At 39.3% G+C, this 23248-nt stretch overlaps 1 protein-coding gene across 1 annotated transcript in view; it reads left to right on the top strand.

The window, feature by feature from the left end:
* Positions 1 to 23248, top strand: part of LOC121320055 (thyrotropin-releasing hormone-degrading ectoenzyme-like) — an 83405-nt gene that overhangs the window by 20358 nt on the left and 39799 nt on the right. Inside the window, exon 4 of the mRNA XM_041258209.1 lies at positions 20297 to 20451. Coding sequence (XP_041114143.1) covers positions 20297 to 20451 — 155 coding nt within the window. The remainder of the gene's footprint in view (positions 1 to 20296; positions 20452 to 23248) is intronic.

Here is a 23248-nt window from a genome sequence, read left to right as displayed (position 1 = left end):
AATTGATAGGATGTCCATCTCTCTTTATTTCACCTTAATTGTGGTCATAGTGATGAGGAGCGCCTTGTTTTAATAATGTTGACCAATAATAATAATCACATTTACACACTAACTGTTGATTTTATAAAAAATGAAAATCAATAAAAAAGTATATTAAATTAATTCTCAGTATTTACAAAGAAATATGTGTAGATGCATTCTTTTTGTATAATTTACATGTTAAAACAGATCACATATAAACAATCATTTTTAAATGTCATTTTTTTAGTGTGTGGTGTACACAGACTTTATCTTTGTTTTGTTTTTTTTGTCTCCACAAAAGGAGCAAAAGCAGACCAGTATTATCTTTTCACGACTAGCTACAGTTGTGTTTTTGTGCGTAACCCTTAAATCAGTGTCAGTCAACAGCACTCTCCCCCCCCCCCCCCCCTCCCCCCCCCGGGTCGGGTCCCCCCGGGAGCCCGGGTTCGGTGTGACATGTTTTCCCATAGTAGGGTTAGATCAGTTGCGGCCTGCATGCCCTAAAGTATTGTAATAGGGCTGCAACACTAATGAGGTCAAAGATGTTTATCTCATTACCTCATCTTTCTTGCAGTGTTCAGCATTATCCATCTATAATCCCTAATGTTATTAGCAGAGGCTGGGCACAAACTGACAGAAATTGTAATGCAGAAGACATTGACACAAAATAAAACGATTCTTTTTAGGACTTCAGTATATCTTGTGCTTGAGCATTTAAAGTTACGAATGGTAAGCATTATCTATAACAGAAGTGTGTTGCATGACAAGCTGCTTACCTGTTTCATGTGCAAATAAGTGAAAATTGCCTTTTCTAATAGTCATGCATAAACATGGTTCTCTGTTCAACTTTTCCTGCCAGGAGTCTGGTCTGATACAGCAGCTTACACAGTAATGAATATGGGCTCCTTGCAATTGGACTGGAACCCAATTTTAAGTGAAGACTGGATCAGCTAACAGATGCTTGCTGTGTCACAAATGTACCCTGCCATTCCTGTCTGAATTAATGCAGCCCTTGCTTTATGTGGAACACATGCACACTTTGTATTGGTTTCCACAGAGACAAACAAATCAATCTCTTCAATTCCTTCTACCAGAAAAAGCTCTCTTTAGTTTTAGAAACTATCTTAGCTTGAGGGGCTGCAAAATATTATTTTGCTCCAATTAGCAAGACTTTTGAGGAAGCTGCATTTATTACTTCTCAGAGAACTAACCTTGGAGACTGAAGTCTGGATGTACTGTAGCAGATTTCCTAGCAGATTCTGTCTCTCATCTGCATTAATTTCCTACATAGCTTCTCTACAACTCACTGCTGAACATCCTACAAATGAGCAAAACTACCACCAGCTCCCAGGGATTTGGTGTTATTGAGAGCAAAATCTTAGTGTTGGTGTAAACACACCAATTGCCCTCTATAACACTGGGTGCTGCTCTGGAACGGGATGGAAAAGTATGCTTTACTGTGAATGTTGGATGATACAGAAAATAAATTGGCATTGCTCTTGGTGAACAGCCTCCATCACAATTTGAAATCCCTACAGTTATATCTTTTTACCCTAATACTGTGTGGTATGTGTGATCAACGTGGCCTAAGGCCATTGTCTCATCTGTGACGTAGATCTGCTGGAATCTTGCCAAGGGTTAGGGAAGTAGAATTCCAGTTCTCTGACAGCATTTATTAGAGCTACAGGGGCATCACAATGTTCATTTATTAGCACCAGTATGGAAACAAAAGCCATCGTTCAAGCTCATTGAAGAACTCAGGCAGAACAACACTGAAGTGGCACCAAGATTGGATGCAATGTAAGCTGCAGAAGGAAGTTTAAATCATTATTTTTTAATCTGCCATTGACTGACGTCTCTGCAGCATAATAACCAGTCACTTCGTACTTCACGTTGACTACATTCAGTAGGCTTACTTCTTTACAGTCATGTGACAAGGTGCACTAAACTTTGTGTACTGGCCAGTCGACTCATCGGATTCACTCTTTTTTTTTTATCATTTGGACTTGTACTGAGGGTATAGTTGAATAGACTAAATAGGCTACCATTTCATTTCTGTATGTAAAGTATGTGTATAAGGAATTGTGGTAAAGTGGTTTGTTGTGCACAGGTGCCAAGGTGATGCAGTGCAGGAATAAAACAGACAGAAATTGTAATCCGGTATGGAAAAGTGCTTTCTTTATTTTATAATCCAGGTCTGGTGATCAAAACAATGATCCACGGCAAAATACACAGCAATGCATAATGCACAGGGTAAATAATAATGGGTTTACAGTCCCAAACAATAAACACAGGTACCTCTCCCACCGTATACAAACATGGTTACCAGTCCTGGGTGCGTGCTGTAGTGCTCGTGGTGGGTGATACAGTTTAATGCGTGACAATAGTGTCGTGCTGTTCCAGGTTTTTATGCTGGCCCTTAGCGACAGTCCCGGAACGTGTTAGCCATCTATGAACACACAAGTAACAATTATAGACAAGACAAACAAACAGTCACAATATTCTTATAATTACTGCACGGGTCCTTCCGGGTTAAATTTCGTAACCAAACCGAAGGAACAGATTACGATTCCTCGTCCCCCTTATATGCTGTCACGCATGACCCCTTGGTAAACAAGTGCAGCTGCCTTTACAATCTGCAGCTTTCTACATCGTTACGCTTACGGGTCAATACGTTCTTGCAACGGAGTCTTGCAGAGTGACCGACTTCCCGACCCGGGGAAAGAACTTAGCGCCCCCATTGGTCGGGATGGAGATTTACAACCAAGATTCATTTTATTTCTGTCACAGGAATCCAGTTTAAAAAAAAAAATCCTCATAGTGTTATGCTCTTTGAAGGGAGAGAGACATAAACATCTCCTAATGCCTGTTTAAAATAGAAGCAGCAGCAGTCTTATCAAGCTGAAATCTGGGAGTGCCAGCAAGGCAAGGGTTAAAGGATACAGGTTTGGAAACAACTACGGAACTATGGAACTAGTACTGGCTTCTGCCTCACACTTCAGCTTACTTAACATGAGGCATATAGATGACAATGAACGTCTTAATAAGGGAACTCAAGTGAACCCATTTAGTTCAAGTGCTTGTACCGTCAATTATTATTTTTACCACATGATTTATGATTCACTGTGTGAATTTAAGGATGTTGTGGTTTTATTTTTCTACTGTGAAAATGCCATTTTTTTCCATAGTTTTTGGTATTGAATGCTGCATCATGGTTTTGTTAGCAAATTGTTTGTCCACCATCTTCCTCACCTCATTATCTGGAGGCTGTGTGGTCCAGTGGTTAAAGAAACAGACTTGTAACCAGGAGGTCCCTGCTTTAAATTCCATCTCAGCCACTGACTCATTGTGTGACCCTTTGCAAGTCACTTCACCTCCTTATGCTTTGTTTTTCGGGTGAGATGTTGTTGTAAGTGACTCTGCAGCTGATGCTTAGTTCACACACCCTAGTCTCATATCTTGTAAAGTGCTTTGTGATGGTGGTCCACTAGGAAAGGTGCTATATAAAAATAAAGATTATCATTATGGCTACTCTATATTCAAAACAAGTTTTAAACCTTTACTTCTGTCTGCTATTCAAGTTAAAAAAACACAGTAGAATAACCTCAAAACCTGCAAAATGAATCCTTGGACATGGCTGTTGATCTTCAAAAACCGATTCAGACCCCTTGACAGCATTAACCCATTAACCCAATTGCTCTGCCACAGGACAAAAAAAAAGAAAACCTTATTTACTTTATCAGTGATATGTATAAACATTTATGAAATTGTATGTAGAATGATGCAGCCTGAATCCAGTCCTCAGCCCTATCTCAACATCAGGGATTACTGTGATTCCCAGAGAACTGTGATCTTAACACCTCAACTGTTCAAGTCCATCTCGCAGCCACAGCAGTCGCTAATATATTAAGAACATAAGAACATAAGAAAGTTTACATACGAGAGGAGGCCATTCGGCCCATCTTGCTCGTTTGGTTGTTAGTAGCTTATTGATCCCAAAATCTCATCAAGCAGCTTCTTGAAGGATCCCAGGGTGTCAGCTTCAACAACATTACTGGGGAGTTGATTCCAGACCCTCACAATTCTCTGTGTAACAGTGTCTCCTATTTTCTATTTTGTCTGTGTTTGTGAGTTTTGTAGAGTAAAGCCCTGTCTGCATGGAACTTGAGTTCGGTTTGCATCATTTGAGATTGTGAACATCAAACTGTTTACAGAGATGCCTTCGAAGAGCCTTACATAATAACACCAATGCTCCATTTAAGCAAGCTTAAGTCAAGATGTAGTATTTAGTGCTGGGAGTTTTTCATGTTTGAACGAATATTCTTATTTATCTTTTACATTTTGAAATAGCTGGAACACAAAAGTATAATTCACACCATATAACAGTAAAAAAAATTGTAAAAATGATATATATACACACAGTGCCTGTAAAAAGTCTACACCCCCTTTCAAAATGTTCACCTTTTGTTGCCTTATAGCCTGGAATTAAAATGCATTAAAATAGTTTTTTTTTTTCATTTATATACATATCCTACCCGACAACTTCCAAGTGAAAAAAATATTCTATTAATTAAAAATAAAAACTGAAATAGCTTGGTTGGATAAGTGTCCACCCCCCCTTGTAATAGCAATCCTAAATGAGCTCAGGTGTAACCAATCGCCTTCAAAATCACACACCAAGTGAAGTGGCCTCCACCTGTGTTAAATTGTAGTGATTCACATGGTTTCAGGATAAATGAAGCAGTTCCTGTAGATTCCCTCTGCTGGGTAGTACATTTCAAAGCAAAGACTCAACCATGAGCACCAAGGCGCTTTCAAAAGAACTCCGGGACAAAGTTGTTGAAAGGCACAGATTGGGTTGGGTATAAAAAAATATCAGAGACCTTGCATATGCCTTGGAGCATGGTCAAGACAATTATTAAGAAGTGGAAGGTGTATGGCACCACCAAGACCCTGCCTAGATCAGGCCGTCCCTCCGAACTGGATGACCGAGCAAGAAGGAGACTGATGAGAGAGGCTACCAAGAGGCCAATCGCAACTTTGCAAGAGCTACAGGCTTTTATGGCCAAGACTGGTCAAAGTGTACACGTGGCAACAATATCCCAAGCACTCCACAAATCTGGCTTGTATGGCAGGGTGGCAAGAAGGAAGCCATTACTCAAGAAAGCCCACCTTGAATCCTGTTTGAAGGATGCAGACAAACACTCAGGAGATTGAGTTTTGTGGTTTGACAAAATTAAAATGGAACTTTTTGGCATAAATGCAAAGTGTTATGTTTGGCGGAAACCCAACACAGCGCATCACCCAAAGAACACCATCCCTACTGTGAAGCATCGTGGTGGCAGAATCATGTTATGGGGATGTTTCTCATTGGCAGGGACTGGGGCACTTGTCAGGACAGAAGGGAAAATGAATGGAGCAAAGTACAGAGAAGTCCTTGTGGAAAACCTGCTGCCCTCTGCAAGAAAGCTGAAACTGGAACAGAAGTTCACCTTTCAGGATGACAACAACCCAAAGCACATAGCCAAAGCTACACTGGATTGTATAAGGAACAAAAACATAAATGTCCTTGAGTGGCCCAGTCAGAGCCCCGACCCAAATCCAATCGAAAATTTGTGGCATGACTTGAAGATTGCTGTCCATCAATGCTCCCTAAGGAACTTGACAGAGCATCAAATATTGCCAAATCTAGGTGTGCAAAGTTGGTAGAGACCTATCTCAACAGACTCACAGCCATATTTGCTGCCAAAGGTGCTTCCACCAAGTATTAACTCGGGGGTGGACCAAAATAAACAAGGTAACCCATCAAATGACCTATTAAAGAAAGGAGTGGAACACTATTCTGTACAGTAGAATGAGTGTCTTTTATTTCAACCCTCTTTCAATGTCTTTTATTTCAACCCTCATTTATACATTGGGTTTCTATTACTGATGTCTTTGTGATGCAGTCATTTGTAAATGTAGTTGTTTGCCACAGAACATATTGTTTCATTATGGAAATATTTGTCCCAGCGCTGGTATTTTTCAAATGTATAGCATTATCTGCTCATATTTTAACCTATACACAAACCCCATGAGTCAGGCTCCTCAGTTCAAATATAAAAAGCTTTTGACATTTAGAAACTTGACATAAAGGTGGCATCCTGATTTTAATTGTCCCCTACAGCTAAATGATTGCTGCTGCTTTTGTGCTAGGAAGGATACACATGAAAGGATCGCAGAATGCTGGTATCCACAACAGCCATATCTTAGGTTAACCACAAGGGTAACTGTAAAAGATTTATCTAAATGGCAGCTTTCAAAATATGTTTCCAAGCAAATATCTGCTGGACGCTTTGCAGTTTGTTCCATCTGTTTTGCGGGCTGCCGTAGACTGAGGATCAAGGCAGTGGTGCTGTCTTTTGCTCTCTTATTATACCTACTGTAGGGCTAGATGATAGAAATTGAGACAGCAACTATGTACTCCACAATTGTTGCATGTTCTATTTACGCTCAGCACAGTCTACCCCTCGGAACCAATAACCGAATGTGTGTACTCCCTTATTTTTTTCCACGTACTTTCAACTAAATCCTTCATTTTAAGACCCCTAACCCTACATGCAATCCTGTATATTAAAAAGACATTTAACCAAGAGACTAAAAGGTTAATGATGACTATGAAGTGAATCACAGTTGCTTCAGACCTTTATGCCACAGAAGCAGTGAGAACCAATCAAATAGCTTATGAGAATCGATCCCGCAACAAAGACCTGGATTCTGATTTATTGAACCTTACAGAAGTTACAGAACAGACATTTCTTTCCTACCAGTTATATATCTAATGTCTGAAGGAATCCCAGGTGTGCACATAGTTAAGCTGTACATTGTTCAGGAGAAAAGGTTTGGGACGTTCTCATTTTGGGTTAAAGCTGAATGGATGTACAGTATGGATCCGTGGTTGACTGAGTCTGTCAGCAGCATCAATGCTGTATGTATATATGTATGTGTAGAGTGTTAAAAAAAAAAATGTCTTTAATGTGATGACGAATACTAATAAAAAAATAATAAATAAGCCAGGAGAACTAGGGGAATTCCCAGAGGTGGATTTGTGTCTTTTACAATAGCCAGGAGCATTGTTTCTGTTTCAAATTGAGTTTTAGGTTCTATTGTAGTTATGCTTTAATCAGACACATCATCAACAGGCCGATAGAAAGATATTCAAAGCAAGACAGATAAGGAGAAAAATGTCTTTGTAGGGGGTGTGGCAGCACGACAGGGTGAAAGCCCTACCTGTGCACAGGCGTGTGTGTGTGTGCGTGTGCTTGTGTGTGCGTGTGTGTGGGTGTGGGTGGGGAGTATTGGGTGGCAGGGAGGGGTTAAATTCTTCCTTGCAAAAACATGTGAGGATGTGCCTGGAGCCGTCATTTGAATAAATAATTAAATGATTAATTAAGCCACAGGTGTATAAATCTAGTGATCACGGGCGTTAGGACGGGGAGTGTGGTGGTGAAGGCAGTGAGTATTGGGTTTTGTTTTGTTTGAAAATGTAATGTAAATAAATGAGCGTAAGCACTTAACTACAGTCTCCTTGTCATCACGCACCCCTTCACAGGGGCTTTCTTAATTACACTGATGATGAATGATGGAGCTCCAAAACCATTTGTCTTTACTGTCTAAATAATGAACCTTGTAATCAGTATCCCGTCATAGGCCACAGAGTGCAACATTGTGTTCTATGCTCTGGAACCTGATCCATGAGCCGCTGAGTTAACCAGGGGATTGGGAACTCAACCCTGCAATTCCATTAAGGGATCAGGTCAGCTAAACCTGAAGCTTGGACCACTCTGGGTCTCGCGTTCCAGTCTGTAATCCCTGTGTAATGATTTTTTTAAGTTGCCTGTTTTCACGCTATTTGCATTTTACAGAAAGTTTTTGGCAGTGATTATAATGTGCTGCTATACATTCATTGTATTTCAAATCAGAGGAGGTATTTACAGGTAATTCTATCATATTGAATTGCATAAAACGTTGTAGTTTTCCATATACTTAACAAAACACTGACACATTAAGCAATTTTATATTTTGAAAATCTAACATGAAATACTGTACTACTATTATGGCTTCTGGTAGACTTTTGCAAAATTATTTAGTAGTTTTTTTGATTACATGATGTTAAATAAAAGATATTTAAAGATTTAAAAGATATAACTAAACGATATTCTTTTTTTTTTTTTATTCTGTCTCAATCCTAAAATTGTAGGAGGTGCAAAGCTTTTGGTTATAGTTGTAGGTGTTTTTCATCACATTGCATACCACCTTTTGGAAAAACATAAATCTCACTAGATGCATTTGACATTACTTGTATAAAGGAAACCAAGCATGTACAGTGGCTTGCGAAAGTATTGACCCCCCCCCCCCCTTGGCATTTTTCCTATTTTGCTGCCTTACAACCTGGAATTAAAATTGATTTTTTGGGGGTTTGTATCATTTGATTTAAACAACATGCCTACCACTTTGAACATGCAAAATATTTTTTTATTGTGAAACAAACAAGAAATAAGACAAAAAAACAGAAAACTTGAGCGTGCATAAGTATTCACCCCCCAAAAGTCAATACTTTGTAGAGCCACCTTTTGCAGCAATTACAGCTGCAAGTCTCTTGGGGTATGTATCTATAAGCTTGGCACATCTAGCCACTGGGATTTTTGCCCATTCTTCAAGGCAAAACTGCTCCAGCTCCTTCTAGTTGGATGGGTTCCGCTGGTGTACAGCAATCTTTAAGTCATACCACAGATTCTCAGTTTGGATTGAGGTCTGGGATTTGACAAGGCCATTCCAAGACATTTAAATGTTTCCCGTTAAACCACTCGAGTGTTGCTTTAGCAGTATGCTTAGGGTCATTGTCCTGCTGGAAGGTGAACCTCCGTCCCAGTCTCAAATCTCTGGAAGACTGAAACAGGTTTCCCTCAAGAATTTCCCTGTATTTAACGCCATCCATCATTCCTTCAGTTCTGACCAGTTTCCCAGTCCCTGCTGATGCAAAACATCCCCACAGCATGATGCTGCCACCACCATGCTTCACTGTGGGGGTGGTGTTCTCAGGGTGATGAGAGGTGTTGGGTTTGTGCCAGACCTAACGTTTTCCTTGATGGCCAAAAAGCTCAATTTTAGTCTCATCTGACCAGAGTACCTTCTTCCATATGTTTGGGGAGTCTCCCACATGCCTTTTGGCGAACACCAAACGTGTTTGCTTATTTTTTTCTTTAAGCAATGGCTTTTTTCTGGCCACTCTTCCATAAAGCCCAGCTCTGTGGAGTGTACAGCTAAAAGTGGTCCTATGGACAGATACTCCCTCTCTTGCCAGGTTTGTTGTGGTGCCATATTCTTTCCATTTTTTAATAATGGCTTTAATGGTGCTCCATGGGATGTTCAAAGTTTCTGATATTTTTTTATAACCCAACCCTGATCTGTACTTCTGCACAATTTTGTCCCTGACCTGTTTGGAGAGCTCCTTGGTCTTCATGGTGCCGCTTGCTTGGTGGTGCCCCTTGCTTAGTGGTGTTGCAGACTCTGGGGCCTTTCAGAACAGGTGTATATATACTGAGATCATGTGACAGATCATGTGACAATTAGATTGCACACAGGTGGACTTTATTTAACTAATTATGTGACTTCTGAAGGTAACTGGTTGCACCAGATCTTATTTAGAGGCTTAATAGCAAAGGGGGTGAATACATATGCACGCACCACTTTTCCGTTATTTATTTTTTAGAATTTTTTGAAAGAAGTTATGTTTTTCATTTCACTTCACCAATTTGGACTATTTTGTGTATGTCCATTACATGAAATCCAAATAAAAATCCATTTTAATTCCAGGTTGTAAGGCAACAAAATAGAAAAAATGCCAAGGGGGGGCAGTACTTTTGCAAGCCACTGTATGCATGAGTTGTATTTGCTGTGAAGCAGTGCCTGTGTGTAAAGAGGGGGTGGGGGACAGTTGCACTCTAGGAGTGTAGAGGGCAGTGAGACAGGGCATAGCACCCTGCCTGGGTGACACGAGGGAGAGAGGAACAGCAGAGTGTGTGATGAGGCTGCCCTGGGCACAGCACCCTGCCTGGGTGACACGAGGGAGAGAGGAACAGCAGAGTGTGTGATGAGGCTGCCCCGGGCACAGCACCCTGCCTGGGTGACACGAGGGAGAGAGGAACAGCAGAGTGTGTGATGAGGCTGCCCCGGGCACAGCACCCTGCCTGGCACGAGCACCCTGCCTGGGTGACACGAGGGAGAGAGGAACAGCAGAGTGTGTGATGAGGCTGCCCCAGGCATAGCACCCTGCCTGGGTGACACGAAGGAGAGAGGAACAGCAGAGTGTGTGATGAGGCTGCCCCGGACACAGCACAGGCAGGGTGGAGTGGCTCAGGGAATGAGTTGAAGAGTTTATTAGGCTGCAATCATTGGACTGATAAGAGCAGGACACTATTATTTATTACTATTGTGTTATATAGGAATCTGTGTTTCTGTTCTTTGGATTTTAAAACCCTCTGGCGTGGGCCCATTTTGCAAGGGGGAAAAAAGTACACAAGATCAATGAACTTCAAGCATGACGTTTCTAAACACCAATTTTTTATATTTTTTTATTCAGTCAAACCTGTTCCTGTAGTAATTTGACAAAAGCAAATATTTTGTTTGCTTTTAATCTCTCCCAACAAACTTATTGACAGGCTTCCTAAGATGAAAAACAAGAACCTTCTTGAAGTTTAATGTGTTCCTGTCATATTATTCTTAGATTTTAAAACGTTCACACAAACACACACATATATATATATATAGATATATGTATATATATGTATATATATGTATATATATAGGTATGTATATATATATATTATAGTATCATATACATATTATATATATAATATATATATATAACACACACATTATATATATATATATATATATATATATATATATATATATATATATATATATATATATATATATATATATATATATATATATATATATATATATATAATATATTGATACATTGCCTAAAGATATTTATGTATTTATTGCTACAGTAGCCCTGGGGGATTATAACGCCTTTGCTGTATCTACCCCCTAATATTGAACGGAAACTTTTTCATAGATTTAACAGAAAGTGAAGATATAGCACAAAATGTTTCAATCCAACCATCTTCCATTTAGATACAAAACAAAGTTTTTCAGGACATCATTTTCATAGGCTTTAAAGCAACTGAACCGATATATTTATATCTATATATATATATATATATATATGCCCTCCATATATATATATTATATATATATCTATTGGCTTGGGGAGGTAGGTTAAAAGGAAGAAGTTATTTGGGTTTAAACACAGGATGCCAAGAAACGCTGTAGCACGTGTTTATTGTTTACAATATTAAAAAGAAAAATAAACAAAACCTAACCCATTCTCGGGATCAAACTAAACAAACATTTCCCTAACTAATAACTAGGCAGGCTAAGCCTGTTACTCTGTCACCGAATCGTAATCCAAGTACCTTTCCAATAGTTCCTTGTCCCATTTCCACAATACACACAATAACCAGCTTACTCGCCAACTCAACCAAACTCCTACCATCAACCTCAAGAAACACACACACTCACACCCTGTTAAACTTAACTAATCAATCCACTAATTAGTCTATTGACTAAACCTGGAGTTGGTCCTGACTCCAATAATCACTAATGGGTCCTATCGTCCCCCCAGTATGGTCTCTATGAAACACAACATATTTATTTTAAACCAGGCTTAATTACATCTAGTTTCCCTTATTTAACACAGTATTATCAATTAATTAACCCCTCTTTAGTTTTAATCTCAAACACTTCACATGAAATACTTTGTTTACAAACCAGTTTGTTTACATTGTCTTTTATGTTTTTTTAATCGACCAATCCCTTACTCTATATATATATATATATATATATATATATATATATATATATATATATATATATATATATATATATATATATATGTACACAGTTTATATATATATAAAAGCATTCAGAACCTCTCACAGTTTTCACATTTTGTTGCTTTAAAGCTTGGAGTCATGACACTTTGAAGTAGGAATATATGTTGTATACACAACCTACTCCACACATTCAAAGTAAAAACAAAAAGAAAGAAGTAAATAGATAATTAATAAGAAATAAACATGGAAACGTCATGATTGCATAAGTATTCAAACCCTTTGCTGTGGCAAACCTCAATTAATTCAGGTGCACAAAATTACCTTAGCGAGCCACACAATTAGTTGAATGGCCTCTGTTTGTGTGCAATATTAGTGGTTCTCATGAGTTCAGAATAAAAACACCTGTCTGTGAGGTTCCTTGGTCAGGTAGTGAATTTCAAGCAAAGACTGAACCATGAAGACCAAGGATCTTCCAAGTCAGGGATAAAATCATTGAAAAGCACAGATCAGGAGAAGGGTACAAAAAAATATCAAAGTCTCTGAATATCCCTGTGAGCACAGTCTAATGGAAGGTGCATTTTAACACCCAGACACTGCCTAGATTGGGCCGTCCCTCCAAAGTGAGCAGCCAGGCAAGGAGGAAACTGGTGAGGGATGCCACTGTGAGGCCAACGACAACTTTGAAAGAGCTACAGAGTTCAATGGCTGAGATGGGAGAAATGCACATCAGTCAACAAAATCCAGAACACTTCAGAAAAGTAGCCTGTATGGCAGGGTGGCAAGAAGGAAGCCATTACTAAAAAAAAAAGCCATCTCAAAGCCTGCATGGCGTTTACAACAAAGCACCTGAGTGATCCTGCAAAAATGTGACAAAAGGTGTTGTGGTCAGACGAGACCAAATTGGAACTTTTTGGTCTAAAAGTGTTACGTTTTGCACAGACCCAACATAGCACGTCTCCCAGTCAACACCATCCCTACAGTCAAGCATGGTGGTGGCAGCATCATGCTATGGGGATGCTTCTCCTCAGCAGGGACTGGAAAGCTTGTTAGGATTGAAGGAAAAATGGATGGAGCAAAGTATAGGCAAATACTAGAGGAAAACTTGTTTCATATTGATTTTCATATTGGTTGTAGCAAAACACATACTAAAGGCAGCTTTGCATGAAAACTTTATTTTTCTAATTGCTGATAAAAGAAAATCGGAAGTGAAATGAGAAAAATTGTTACCGTGGTTGCTGCCTGTGAGTGTATGCTGTTTTATTATGAGTTCCCCTGTATCACATACTCTATTAACTGTTGTATCAGGAAAATGGCTTTTGGCAATGTTCCACCGTGTCAGTACTGACCCTGCACAATAGCAAGGATAGAACCTTTTCAAAGCTGATGCTCATAAAAGATTGATGCTGCCTAATGCCAACAATGGTGTTATTTAATTATAGCACTGCACTATAATGCCAAAGCCAATTTACCGCACCAAAAAAAAAAAAGATTTAGCATGTATTAATAATGCACGGTCGGCATGACCTAATGATAGCAGTTATGCAATATATACTGCAGAGGACATCTATGGCAGTAGAATACATAAATATATATATATGTGTGTAAGCAATGTGGCATGACAGGGTGTGGGATATACTCTAATATCCACACGCCCCGGGTGCTTTATAAGTCACAAGGCGAAGCCGAGTGGGCTGCTCCGATTTAACAGATTAATCAGACCATTTCATCAACTAAATAGTTGATTGCAGATAATTTTTTTTTACAATTTAATCAGGCAGTTTTTTTTTTTTTTGTGGGGGCATTTTGAACTCCATTTCCCAACATCCCCTGCTGAGAAAGAATGCGCGTGAGAAAGCTTCCTGTGTCAGTTCGTTTCTGAATTGTTGTTGTTACACACACCTCTTACATTTTCTATAACGTGCAGAACGATTCTCAATGTCTGCTGCCAGCTTAGAAAAGTATGTCTGCATTTACTACCAACAAGCAGATGTTATTCATTTAAAGAGTGTTGGTGAAAAGGGAGATTTTAGGTTCATTTGGCCTGGCATGGTTTCAGGCGAGTGAATGTCTTTTAATGTCACAAGCTGCGTCTGTAACGTTTAGTTTTATTGATGTTAACTGTTAATATTAGATTACTGTTCAAGTTGTTTATGTATACCAATTTGTACAAGTGGAACATGGGTAAGAGAGTTGTTTTAACTGATGTTAATGGCCCTGGGTATGCCGAAAACCCAGAAGCCCTAAATATAATGTAAAAAATAAATAAAATAAAGGTTGTTCATAAGCAGCCATAAGTGTTATAAACTGTATGTTTGCATCAAAGACAAACAAATAAAAACAAATCCATTTTCAGTTCTTGTGCATTCTATTTTGCTATTAAACACAGGTTGCTCTGAGAATGTATTACATTTGCTGAAATAAAAACGCTTTTAAAACGACCAAATTCCCATTGGGCTTATATTATTTTAGATTCTGTTGATTTTTGTATGTATTACTACTATGCAGGACAACCACTGTAAGATCGTTACCTTTATTAAAAATGTGCAGGGATGAATCTACCAGTTAATCGGCTAATGCCCATAAATTAACTAATCTCAAAAAATTTATATATATATATATATGCATGCATATAAAACTGCAGCAGAATTATGCTTTTTGAATTTTCTGTGCTTTGCATTCTAATTTGTCAAAAACAAAAACAAAAAAAAACACACAAAAAGATTGGTGTTTTATATGTTTCAACACACAATTTGCTGGCATGAAGTAATCAAGCATTTTTTCCAGAGGTCCACAATGGAAATTGTACTGCAGGTCAGATCAGATTCAGAGGTTGATTAGGCTGATGCAATCTTTCTCAAAAACAGCTCTCATGTTTTAACACCTGCTCTCAAGTATGGAAATTGTGTGGCTGGAGAGCAGTAAATCACAAACAACAATACAGTGGCTTGTTTTAATATTTTACCCTTCTCCTCAAAACTGGGACCTCAGAGCTTTAAATAAGGTGCATTTTTATGGATATTTTACTCTTCCTTGTCTTGTTATGTTCTTATGAGTGCGATTGCTCAGCTATTTTTGTAATTTTCATAGCGTTGCTCAGAGCTGGATGGTCAATTCAGGCTGCCTTGCATTTGACTTTCTTGTTCCTAATAGAGTCTTCATAGACAGACAGCAATAAAGGTAAACTCATGACAAAGGGTTCTGTAAGAAAAATAAGTTGTTAACATTTTAGAGCTGGTTTTAATTCATGCCCATAGAATGTCAGAATGTCAGCACATTAGTTCACAGATGCACTGTGCATTGCAGTGTTTCTACATCCTTGTTTAAGTTTCCTGTAGTGCAGTTGCTGTACGGTTAGTAGTAAAATAACATTATATTAGCCTGCTGATATAACACGTTTCTAAACATTAATAGCATCGGACAAGATACTGTTATTTCTGAATTGGTCCTTAAGCGTGACGTACTGTATACACACTTGTAATGTCACTCTCACTGTAACATTCCCATTCTTTACCTAAGATTTCATACTTTTACACATCCATCTCTACTGGATGATATGCATGGCATAAATCAACTACCTAAAGAAGTGACAGACATGCACATTTTGTTTTTAAAAAGAGGGAGGATCGATATGAAGTAGGCAGTGCTGACTATGTGCATGTAATCAATAGAGACACAGATGGAAAGCTTGCAGCATTGTAAAGCCAGCGTTTCTCCTGCTGTAGGTCGTGGTGCACTAGAAGGGAACTTGATGTATGTAATTACCACTAGCCCCTTGTATTTCCAGACTAGCGATAAGCTTGATCCAGCTGTTATTAATAAACGTGGCATTTTCCATAACAACATGGCAATTTAATTTTAGTGCATTAGAGCTTAAAAAAACAGTTCCACAGGAAGCAATGCAGAATGTATTCAGCAACAAGATTCTATGTCATGTTATATCATTTTATTAAAAGCAACTTGTACATCAGACTGGAAACTTTTTAGCTATATATGCTTTAGTTGTAAAAATAAAACATTGTGTTTTGGATTTCTCATTGACAGTATAATGACAGCTGGTTTTAGAATAATGCATTTATTTTGATATTACAATGTGTGTATCAGAGCACAGATATGTATATAGTGGAGGCTGTGAATTGCGCACACTTTGTCACACTGCATTTTGGTGTATATCTGGGGAACCGCTTATCCAATTGTCATGAAACATGGTATTAAAATAATTTAGCATCAGTTATTGAGATTCCAGATTCTGAGGACATGTGGTCATGGCTATCAGTCCATACACCCTTCTATCTCTATGTCACACATACATTTGTGTATATTTCTGGACAATTGCTTATCATGTTGGGAGTAAACATTTAATTGCTAATTTATATTCCATACCATCTATTCAAACTACAGCTATGGCCAAATGTTTTGCATCACCCTGTAGAATGAACTAATTTTGCTTCATAAGGTTGAATTAAATCTGTTGAATAATGTTAGGTTAACATATTGAATTACATACAGTTTTGTAGCTTTCTATATACTTACCAAAAACTGCCACACATTGAAAAATGTGACATTTCAAAATCTAACATTAAATACTGTGCTACTATTATGGCTTATATGCAATATCATTATGTAGTTTCTTTGATTACATGAGGCTAAATAAAAGTTATGTTCATATAAAGTTATGCCTGCCTATATTGTCTGATGTCTCAATCCTAAAATTCTAGGTGATGCTAAACTTTTGGCCATAGCTGCAGAGTGCATACACTAAAGGTGCAGTGCGGCAGGCTTGCTGATGACGTCAGTCCAGGAAGAAGTACATAAAACACAGTGCATGGGCGTAACTGCACTGCTGCTGCGGTCGTACTTTATTAAATAAAATAAATTAACAAAATAAAGACTTTCAAAATACAAAGAAACAAGCACAAGGGCCAAAACAAAACAAACATAAACAAGTACCTATATGTCTCAGCGCCTGCCTCAGTGCCCGCCTGCCTGCCCGCCCGCCTGCCCGCCTGCCCGCCTGCCCGCCTGCCCGCCTGCCCGCCTGCCTGCCTGCCTGCCTGCCTGCCTGCCCGCCTGCCTGCCTGCCCGCCTGCCTGTCTGTCTGCCTGCCTGCCCGCCTGCCTGCCTGCCTGCCCGCCTGCCTGCCTGCCTGCCTGCCTGCCTGTCCTGCCTGCCCGCCTGCCTGCCTGCCCCTGCCTGCCTGCCTGCCTGCCTGCCTGCCTGCCTGCCTGCCTGCCTGCCTGCCTGCCTGCCTGCCTGCCTGCCCGCCTGCCTGCCTGCCTGCCTGCCTGCCTGCCTGCCTGCCTGCCTGCCTGCCTGCCTGCCTGCCTGCCTGCCTGCCTGCCTGCCTGCCTGCCTGCCTGCCTGCCTGCCTGCCTGCCTGCCTCGGCCTGCCTGCCTGCCTGGACGCCTGGACTGCCTGCCTGACTGCCTGCCGCGCCCGACCTGCTCCTGCCTGGCCTGACCGTCTGCCTGCCTGCCTGCCTGCCTGCCTGCCTGCCTGCCTGCCCGCCTGCCCGCCTGCCCGCCTGCCTGCCCGCCCGCCCGCCTGCCTGCCTGCCCGCCTCCCTGCCCGCCTGCCTGCCTGCTGCCTGCCTGCCTGCCTGCCTGCCTGCCTGCCCTGCCTGCCCGCCTCTTCTGCCATACCCCTACCGCCCCTGCCTGCCTGTTTATGCCTGCCCGCCCGCCTAACCAATAATTGACAATTACCTGCCCGCCTGCCCGACAGCCCGACCGCCCAGGCTCCAGCCCTGCCTGCCTGCCTGCCTGCCTGCCTGCCTGCGTCTTCAAACATACCCCTACTCTCCACCTGCCAAACAATTTATAGAATTTAATTGACAAGGAATTTAACTCCCACCCTGCTGATCCAAAACACACAATACTAAATAGCGGACGGCTTTCGCCCACTCACATATAAACAAACACAATACAATATTTACAACAAAATAAACAAATGAAAAACACCAAAAATACATAATAATAATAAATAATTGAGTAGAATTGCCTGCTGCTGTCCATTAATGTTTTTTTTTTTTTTTTGCTTTGCAGGAGATAATTCCATGACAGTTTATCCTTTAGCATCTTTATATACAAACACCATGGATGAATAGAAAAAAATATATCTTGACTTTGCCCGGCATTTAACTTTTTTTAAACTTTTTTTATAATTTGCTAGTGCTTTTTTTGCCCCAGTACCATCATTAAAATGCAGCCCCAGCCTCACAGTTTTCTTTCCAAACTGCTTTGGAATATAAGATTGCAAGTAAATGTGAATAAATTCCATATGTTCATGACCTGGTCCGTTTTTTTGCATAACATTATTTTGGATACAATGATCTGAACCATCAGTGCTTCTGGGTGTAATTTATATTTGAAAAAGAAATATGACAGAAATAGAAATAAACTTTGTAAAAAAAAAATCTGTATACATCTGAGTGGATTTTTTAATTACATTTTTTTGAACCCATGTTTTAATATCCAGCACCGTTTCCTTGTAAATTTGTCTTCGTTTGAAATGAAACGTCCAAGTTAATCAACTCAATTTCCTTCAAGCCGGGGAAGTTCAAAAGTGCAGCTTGAAATCTGAGATTTTCAGCTGGATGCAAGATTTCAAGTGGCAGGGTGACCCGACATCCTGTGTCCCATTTCTCTTCAGCTGGTTGCATTCCGAAACTGCAGGCTGGCGTGGTGGAGGGGGGTCTGAGTCCAGTGATGAGATGGGTTGACATAGTAGGGTAAATATAAAAATTTGAAAATAAGTTTGAATAATATGTCTCTTCAGACAAAATAAGATGGATCTATTTTAATAACCTGAGCAGGGGTGGATGTAAAAGCTTAATCCCATTATTTATTCTGGTGTATCTGCAGAGAGGATTAATTTTTCTGGTTATTAATACCACTAACACAATATAAGTGTGCTGGAAAGAGGTTAGCGATGGAGTACCAGCAGGCCACTATGTTTAATAATCAAATCGGAATCTCTCCAGGCTGGCTTTGCTGCCTTTTCATTTTTCAATGCCGTCATTTTTTGGATAGCAGAGATGCAGCACTGTGTAAGAGCTCAAGGACTCAGCAAGGCATTCAGTCCAGAATGGCTTGCTGATGTTTGATTATGTAATGGATAGGTATGTTATGAAACTCTGGATTCATGCTTTTATTTTAAAATGTTTTATTGCTGATAAATGATGTATACCTGCAAATGTACTAGGTTTTGTTGTGGTGTTTTGCCATAATGTATATTACTGGTACAATTAAAAAAAAAAAAAAAAAGGAATTCAAATGTGTACCTGTATTTTTTATTTTTGAGATATTTTAGAAAAAGACAGCAAATGTCATGTTGAATTGTATTCTGTTGTGTTTGTGTAAATGCTCAGATGGTATCTGTATTGTGAGTTAAACCTGACATTGTCTTTCCATTTTTAACCAATTTTATTTGTAATATAATCTAAATATGATGCAAATGTCATGGTAATGTGTATGTTCATGCAGCTCATTAATCCCTGTTATGCTGTTTTAATTGTATTAATCATCGTTTATATTATACATTATACATTTTAAAATAATAATCTATTAATGCTTGTACTGCTGGGAATGTCACACAGTTAGGAAGTTCAGTCAGGCAGTGTCAGGATGCTGTTGCATGTGGAGGTTATGATCCTAAGCTTTCAAACGCAACATTCGGTTGATTAACAGAGTTATTAATTGGGCCACTTCAAAACACATCACCATACAGCTCTGATCCTGTCACCTTTTCCGCAAAAGGCTTGGCTGTCAGAATTGGTTTTATGCTTAAAGTGACATAAAGCTAACAAAAAACATCTAGCGAATCTCTTCATAATGCACGCATTATGACTTAAAAAAAATACAAATTGTAGCAATTAATTAAGAAAATAGTGCTTGACCCTTACATAAATTCCAAAGAGCTTACACATTGCTTAGAGCAAAGAGATAGAAGTCTTGTCAACCTAGCGCTTTCTACTACCAACCCTAATCCAGTCAGTTAGATCTGCTGTATTATCAACTGTTACTGAACCTGACTTGCAATAGGGGAGTCAGCTTTAATATAATACATAACACAACACGTGAGGATTGCCTTTTATATTTGTATGTTAATCCCTATATTATCACAAGTGTGTTTTTGTAAGCCACATTGTGTAAATTTGCTGAGATTTAATAAATGATACACTGTTTCCATTCCTCCACTGTCAGTATGTCTTTCATGTATTGGACCTCTGTAACATGCACTGGGTTATAGATGTTTCTCAACTGTGCTATATAAATATAGGGTGCTTTCCAAAATCAGTACATTTTTTATGTTTATTTTTTCTTTCCAGATCTTTTAGCTGTGCCTAAACACCCTTATGCAGCGATGGAGAACTGGGGACTGAGCGTGTTTGTCGAGCAGAAGATATTACTGGATCCAGGAGTCTCATCAATTTCGTACTTGATGGATGTCACTATGGTTATTGTTCATGAAATATGCCACCAGGTATGATCACTTCCATTCTTTTCCTTTTTGTTAATAGTTGATTGACTTTTAAACTGAATAGAAATGTCTCTGATGCTCACAACCAGCATTACTGTTCCAGTTGACCCCCCCCCCCACCGATTATGGCATCACTTTCCTTGCATGCATTTGTAATGTTGCTCTATAAAACCACAAGCTCCCCTTTCCCATGACCAAGTACATCAGTTATTCATGCACCTCCTACAGTATTAGTCACATACAGAAATATATGAAGAAAAAAAAGTGTCATTTTTTTGTGCCGTTGATTGATTGCTTGCCCTTAGCCAAAAAAGCAACTTTTGTTGTCTTGGCCCATGTTGAATGCAGAGAGTTAAGCTGGTATATTTCCATTCTGCTTGCAGTTCCCTTCATGCATGACTGGGTTTGTTCTCTTAGTATTGAGGGCAGGAGACAGGAAAATAAAGTTTAGTAAAAAAATAGAAAAGTGCGTGGCCTTGCTTTAGGAGTGATTGGACAGGAGACGCCTGAAACTTCCTCACTCATTTTTCTATATATAAATGTAGACATATTAAATACAGAGATTGTAGTGCACGTCATTTGGATCTGACCTTGCCTTTAAACATTAGCTTCAAAAATAACAAAGCATCGATCTAGATATCCAAAAGAATTCTGATAATGCAGGCAACCTTTTTACTCCCAAATATCACATAATAATTACTGTAAACAGAGTTTACCTGGGGTCTGATCAAAGACAACAATGTGTTTTATCAATCAGAAGCATCTAAGTCATGGGAGTCTGCGATGTTCATTTCTCACCCTAGAGAAGTTAATTTCACAGTGCCTGTAGTTTATTTCAGCCCATAACTGAATGAGACTGCACAGTAAATAACCCTTAGTAAGTCATTGTCTGGTCTCATCCAAGTATTTGTTTGTCAAATAAAATGTCTTTGGGTTCAAATCTTTGTGTTTTATGGCAAACAACCAGTTTTTGGATGTGAGGAGTTTCCCAATAGACTATATGTGAGTGAAGCCTGGGGCTTGGCTACATTACCTGCATTTTCCTGAGCTCAGTTATTCATGGATGTCTGAACTTTCACAGTTCTACTAATTTGGTATTGGCTTTGTTCACAGTTTGATCAATAAGAGTGGAAACAACAAGTGAAGAGCTAACCGTAGAAATAGCAAGCCAGCTACCACCCAGTGAAGTCTTGAAATATAAAACTCAGCCTCTCAAAGACACTAAATACAACATTATATACAGTGTGGTGAGATGGAAACCATGCAGAAGTAACTCACCTAGAGATAGTTTGTAACAGAACCACAATAATTAGCTGTAAAGCATGTTTATACCAAGTTTACAGATGCACAAGCGCTGCACTGGGTAATAAGTGCTCAGATTAGCCTATCAGAAGCCTGTTTTTTCATATATATTTTAAAGTCAACAGCAAACAAAATGATCCTGATTCACCAAGCTTTTTTTTTTACAAACATTTTAACACAGGTGTTAATTCTATTTTGAATTTTAGTTTTTATTTATTTATTTTTTACAATATTTTTCTAACTGTACTATAGCCCAAACACTGATTTCAAACTCCTCCACAACACAACTTACCAGAGAAGTCAACAACCAACATATGGGGCCTGAATCAATTAGTCATTCCAAGGGGAACACAACCTACAGGATAAATGTAGAGTTTTAAATCATTAGATCATTGACCTCACAAAGTGCAAAGAAACCCTGAACAGAACAACAGCGAAAAAACTCTGCTCTGGCACACCAGCAACCATGCTGGCACGTTGAACCAATTTAAAATCAATAGAAGTGTGATCAGCATGCACCTTCTTTAGTTGTAAGCATTATGTGTTGTTTTCTAGTCTATTCTGGATTCAGCCTCTGCCCAGTTGTTGCATTGGCTTGGTGTGTGGATGGTACTGTTTCCTGGCATTCTGTGGATCCAGCTTCTTCTCCAGCCAGCTGGCTGTCCGTGCCCAGAGTCGGCTTTACAGAACAGGAGCCTTTGGCTGACCCTGTAACTCCATTAAATGATAATGTGGTCGGAGTAGAAAAAAGAGAGAGGATCCTTGCATTCTCAATTAAGTGCTCATAGAGAAATGTCCCTACAGACTCAGAGGCAGACTCTGTCCACATTTCAACAATAAACACAATGCACAAGACATACAGTATCAAGAAAGGAAATATATATATATATATATATATATATATATATATATATATATATATATATATATATATATATATATATATAATATACATACACTTGCTGCTGGAAACCAGGTTTTTCATAATTAACAATGTTTTATGTTGTATACGTTTCTGTAAATACTTGAAAATAAAAACACATGTTGCAATATACAAAACAAAACATAAGGAGTATCAAAGCAATGTTCAAGAAAATTGAAAATTGTCTCTAAATCTTGGATTCCTCAAAAGAGCCACCCTTTGCCTTAATAACAGCCTCACGAGGCATTTGATTAACAAGTTTTAGCAGGAAATCACCAGCCATGTCTTCCCAGCTCTTCTGCAGCAATTCCCAGAGATATAGGGCACTTGTGGGTAGTGCTACTTTGACTCTTCTGTCCAGTTCGTCCCATACAAGTTCTATGGGCTTGAGGTCTGGAGACTGGGCGGGCCAGGTCATTAGATTGAGTTGTCCTTCACTTTCCTTCTTCGCCAGATAGTTCTTGCACAACTTTGAGGTGTGTTTTGGGTCATTATCTAGCTGAAGAATGAAGGCCTGCCCAACTAGCCATAATCCTGATGGAATGGCTTGCCTCTGAAGTATGCTATGACAACCAT

Source organism: Polyodon spathula, chromosome 8, assembly GCF_017654505.1.
Source record: "Polyodon spathula isolate WHYD16114869_AA chromosome 8, ASM1765450v1, whole genome shotgun sequence".
NCBI classification, from domain to species: domain Eukaryota; kingdom Metazoa; phylum Chordata; class Actinopteri; order Acipenseriformes; family Polyodontidae; genus Polyodon; species Polyodon spathula.
The sequence above is the reverse complement of the archived record's forward strand: the minus strand, read 5'-3'. Positions and strand labels throughout refer to the sequence as shown.